Source organism: Trachymyrmex septentrionalis, unplaced genomic scaffold (assembly GCF_001594115.1).
Source record: "Trachymyrmex septentrionalis isolate Tsep2-gDNA-1 unplaced genomic scaffold, Tsep1.0 scaffold114, whole genome shotgun sequence".
NCBI classification, from domain to species: Eukaryota; Metazoa; Arthropoda; class Insecta; order Hymenoptera; family Formicidae; genus Trachymyrmex; species Trachymyrmex septentrionalis.
The window spans coordinates 1,921,940-1,927,015 of record NW_017304269.1 but is presented as its reverse complement, the minus strand read 5'-3'; the positions used below and the strand labels follow the sequence as shown (position 1 = coordinate 1,927,015).

The window sequence follows — 5,076 nt, the reverse complement described above, 5'->3', positions numbered from 1 at the left end:
CCGTGTGAAATTTTGCGCGTCACGCTGATAAAATACATGCTGCATACGTCAATACCGCTATTTAAGAAAATTTCGTTATTACGGGAATATGACGCCACATTAACGTTTATTAATAATAGTTGAATAGATACGGTGACACGAAATATTCACAGAACACGACTGGCCCCAGCTTGATGGGTTAAGATTGCAAGTACAATATTTGAACCCATCTCGGGTACTTAATAAAATAAACTTAAAAAAATTTTTTTTCAATCAAAAATTATGTATTTGTGTATCGATAACAAATTAGAAATTATAATAATATAGAATAATATAGAAATACGTTTGAATTTATGGTCATAAGTGGAAAATTTGTTATATTAGAAAAACCGTATTTAAACTTTATATAACACAGTCGAAAAGTTTTTTAACACAGTTAAAAAATATTTAAAAAAATGTACTTTATAGAGAACGGACGATGCATTCAGGATTATAATTTAATTCTGATTAAAATTTCAAGATATATCTTTAATCTTCTTTACAAAAAAATGTCCATTATTGCAGAAAAGTAAAAACGGACAAATGCAAGCATACGTGTGATTGACAAGTCAGAAAGTTTTGAAAAGTAATACACTGATAGATTCAATTTCGAGATATCACTAATGATAGTATCAGTTTTATTCGAACTAGCTGCAATTGAAAGTTTGTATCGACAAATTTGTTGCCACAAAAATTTATTAACAAGAATTCCGGATAAAGCTATTGATAATGCTGCAAACTTGATAGGAGCACGACATTTACAATGATGGTCCCATGGTCCATTTTGTTTCTACTGTATGTTTCATTTTATGTTCTTGTGTTGTAATGCTGCATCGCTTGATAGGTTTAAAACTAGCTAAATATAGATTATAGTTAAGCGACACTTAAACGCGCACGTAACGCTTTTAGACATTAAATTGTATATATAATGTCATAATACTACGTGCATGTTGTATGTAATATTTGGTGTGAATTCGTTGATGCTATTAAACAAACGTAATGAATAAGATAAATTTGTAATTTATCAAAAAATTATATTGTTACTGTTTATTATATTATTATTTTCCCAATAAACAAGCTGTCGTTATTTATCGTCATTTTGACATTAAAATGACGATAAATAACGACAGCTCGTTTTAATGTCATTTTAATGTCAAAATGACAATAAATAACGACAGTTTGTTTATACCATATTTCTATAGATATGACATATCCGATACTTTTTCCGTGACAAAGTTCATGTCATTAACTATAATTTTATTGTTATCTATAATTTTGAAAGTTTATTATTGGCGCCAGAAAAAGTGCAAAAAGTACCATTAAGGCTGACTATTAAAGAGGATAATCGTTCGGCCATTTTTACAAATGTTTTAAAACGATCTCATCATTTTGTTTTATCCAAATTGTTTTTGTTTACACACGGTAAGTAACAAAAATTAACATGTCATTTCTCGCCTTTGACGTCACTATTCAATATGGCTGTAGTGGTTACTCAGGAGTCTTAAAATTTGCTTGTGGTATAAAGTATGAGGTCAGTCATACAAAAACTTCGAAATAGGAAGCGTTTAAAAAGTATAGATATCGTGGATCGTCTTATACTCCAAAATGTGTTAAAAAAATTTACATAATTTTTCCATTACTGTGTTCAACATAAGTATAACAATAATAAATTTTTTTTCTTCTTACTTATAATATTGTGAGAGTAGTTTTATATCCGTATATTTATTATATGAGTGAGTATGGTTTAACTTCTTTTTAAAGAAAATATTTATTTGTAGACACAAGAGATTAGAAACAAACGATCAATAAAAACTAATATGTAAATAACTTTTTATTAAACTAATTAACTATGAAACACGTTTTAAGCACTTATTATAGTAATTATTAGTCATTGCATTTATTCTTGATTGATAATTTACAAAAATTAAAATTAAAAACAAACGATAAAAATTTATATGTGTACGAGATATCGTACAGCTGATAAAGACTAAAATAAATGAATTCAACATCTAGAATATTTAATTGTTTAAATAAAAGAACTGTTTACGTAATAATATTGACATATCGACATAAAATAATTTTTTTAAAAGAAGGCTAGCTTTTATTTTTTTGGCCGTTTAGGATTATGTTTTATTTCTACCTTTTTTTGTCTTTTTCTTCATGAAAACCAAAAATTATCACAATAATGATGCAACACTTAAGAAAAAATTGGTACTTGAAATAAAGAATAAAATCGTTATTCACATTGTTATTAGGAAATTGTTATCAGTTATGCGTCAATTATTTCAAAACTAATTTAGAAAGAGAGAATTAAATCATATTGATTTAAATCATGTAATGGATGCATTATACTTAAGTGTTTGTACTTATTACGCGAAACCTACACACTTCGCAATTTCATACGCCAAGAACACTTAGAAGTATATATAATTGTCTTTTGTCATCTAGATACAGATTTTCTCCGATAATGCGTTGTTAAATGTAATCGCAGCGTGTGTACGTAAGTATTAAAGTTTAATTATACCTTTGCAGACGAGAAAGATTCCTGTGAGACAACGCCGTCATGGATGGAAAAGTGTACACTGAGAAAATGAAGAATCCCAGAGCGGATGCCAACATCTTCAGCGTCTTGACGTTCTCGTAAGTACAAACATTTTACATTTTTGTCGATCTATCCGATTTTATACTTTGAACAGTGTATATTTTATTCGATAATATTAAATCTTTATACCGTGGATGTATAAAATGTTTGATTAAAGGGATTATTTTGCGCTTCGATTACAATACACTTTTATACAGTAATTATTTTTCATAACAATCGTCATAATAAATAGCAGATAAAAAATAAATAAATAAAGATACATTTTGATTCAATTGTATTACATATATTAGTAAATTAAATTTCGGATGATGATAAGCGAGTTAGGCGGGCCCGAATTATGAATTATCAGATATGAATCTGTAAATAATATATAAATTAATTGATAGTAAATTTTAATAAATAATATCTTACAGCAAATAATTTATCTTAATGCATAATAATATAGATTTTAATGAATAACAATTTAGAAATAATTGATTTCAAATTAACTTTGATCAGGATTATCTTGGATCGATTCAGTTTGAGGAATGCAAGATATTACTCATTTATGCGAGATATTACTTAAAGTATCTTGGAAAATTAATATCTCAGCGAAACAAGCATAAATCAAGAATTGGACGCGAATTGTAAATGCTTCGTGCGAGTAAAATGTTTTGCTTTTCTTTTCCGCAGTTGGATCTTACGTACTTTCTGGGTGGGTTACCACCGAGATCTTGAAGTAACTGATTTGTACACACCTCTTAAGGAGCATACAAGTGATGTTCTTGGTGACAAATTGGCAAAGGCCTGGGAGAAGGAATGCGAGGCATACCAGTGTCGACTGAAGCAGGTCGCGAAGAGCGGATCACAGAAGAAGATCAAGGAGCCCAGTCTGATGAAAGTTCTTATAAAATGTTTTGGCCTCAAGATTATACTGTATGGGATTTGTGCGACTTTTGCGGAGATCGCGATCAGGTAGGCCCTCATTTCTTATCTATAAATTTCCAGGATTGGCAGTAACGCCTTACTTGTAACGCCGTTTGTTCATTATTACCTTGTTATAATAACAATTTGATAATGACATTGTAAATTTTTTATGACAGTAATGGTCGTTATTGAAAAAAAAAAAAAGAAATTTCTTTTTCCATTAACTTGTAACGTATTACTTTTTTCCTCGCTTTACTTGTAACGAGTAACGCGTAACTTTTTTTTTCAATAACGAATGACTTTTTCAACTCGTTACAAGTAACGATTGATTTTTCTAATTCTGATGTTACCATTACCATCATAAAAAATTCACAATGTCATCAAATCGTTATAATAACAAGATAACAATCAACAAAGTAATGTTATGCATTATTCGACACTTATTACTTTTTTTAATAAGTAACACGTAATAATGACAAATTACTTTTCAAAGTGACTTTTTTAACCTTAGCACAACCTTAGCGTTCAGTTAATTACCGTCATAAAAAATTGCAACATTGTCAAATTGTTTACTATAGAAAATAATGACAAAGTAATTGAAAAGTAACGTTTGCCAACGCTGTAAATTTCCTTGTGAATTTTTATCCCAATTTTTGTCATTTTCTACACTGGACGGTGTCATTGACAATTATAATGAGCTACAAAACACAAATTATTTCAACAATATTGCACGCCTCTGCTATATAACATTGCAAACGTTGCGGCAATATTGCTGCAAGCTTCTGTGCTGTATGGATTTTTGTGAAGTGTTTAGGAAAAACATTAATGAAAATAATTTTATTGAGAAGTGTGGAAAACATAACAGAAATGTTCCATGCATGTTTTATGAAGTATTCGGGGACTGTATATGGATATTCAAAATTGCAATGAGTCAATAGAAATCAATGAAATTTCTGAGAAACGTTAAATCTTTTTGTTTGCACTTTTTTGGCGCTTCCAGAAACTTTTAATTTTTACAGGGGGGTGTTGCAACCGTTATTGGTAGGCCAAATGTTGCACTACTTTAACTCTATGGACGTCGACAAGTTGCACGCGTACAGCTACGCCGTCGGCATCATTCTCTGCTCCGCTTTTAATGTGTTCGTTACCCATTTGACTTTGATGGGTATTACGCACATGAGCTTGAAGATTCGCGTCGCCTGCTATTCACTGATTTACCGCAAAACATTGAAGATGACCAGAACCGCGTTGAGCGAGACGACAATCGGCCAGATAGTCAATTTGCTATCTAATGACATCAACAGATTCGAGGTCTATCTCATATTTCTCCATTCTCTCTGGTTCGGACCTTTGGAGACCATTATCCTCACGTACGTAATGTACTACGTAATCGACATCGGAGTAGCGTCTATCATCGGTGTCGCTGCTCTGCTAATGTTCATTCCTTTACAAGGTAGAGAAAGTTACTGCTATTACCGTTTGTAGTAATGAAAGTAATCGGGGAACCAAGTTAAAAATAACTTGTTATATATACATATATATATATATAT

The 5,076-nt window shown here is 30.5% G+C and overlaps 1 protein-coding gene across 1 annotated transcript in view; it reads left to right on the top strand.

Annotated features, from left to right (window-relative positions):
• Positions 1-2,382: 2,382 nt before the first annotated feature.
• LOC108753420 (probable multidrug resistance-associated protein lethal(2)03659) overlaps positions 2,383-5,076 on the top strand; it is an 11,436-nt gene continuing 8,742 nt past the window's right edge. The window contains exons 1-3 of the mRNA XM_018494965.1: positions 2,383-2,658; positions 3,293-3,574; positions 4,546-4,979. Of these exons, the coding sequence (XP_018350467.1) occupies positions 2,582-2,658; positions 3,293-3,574; positions 4,546-4,979 (793 nt within the window). The 5' untranslated portion in view covers positions 2,383-2,581. The remainder of the gene's footprint in view (positions 2,659-3,292; positions 3,575-4,545; positions 4,980-5,076) is intronic.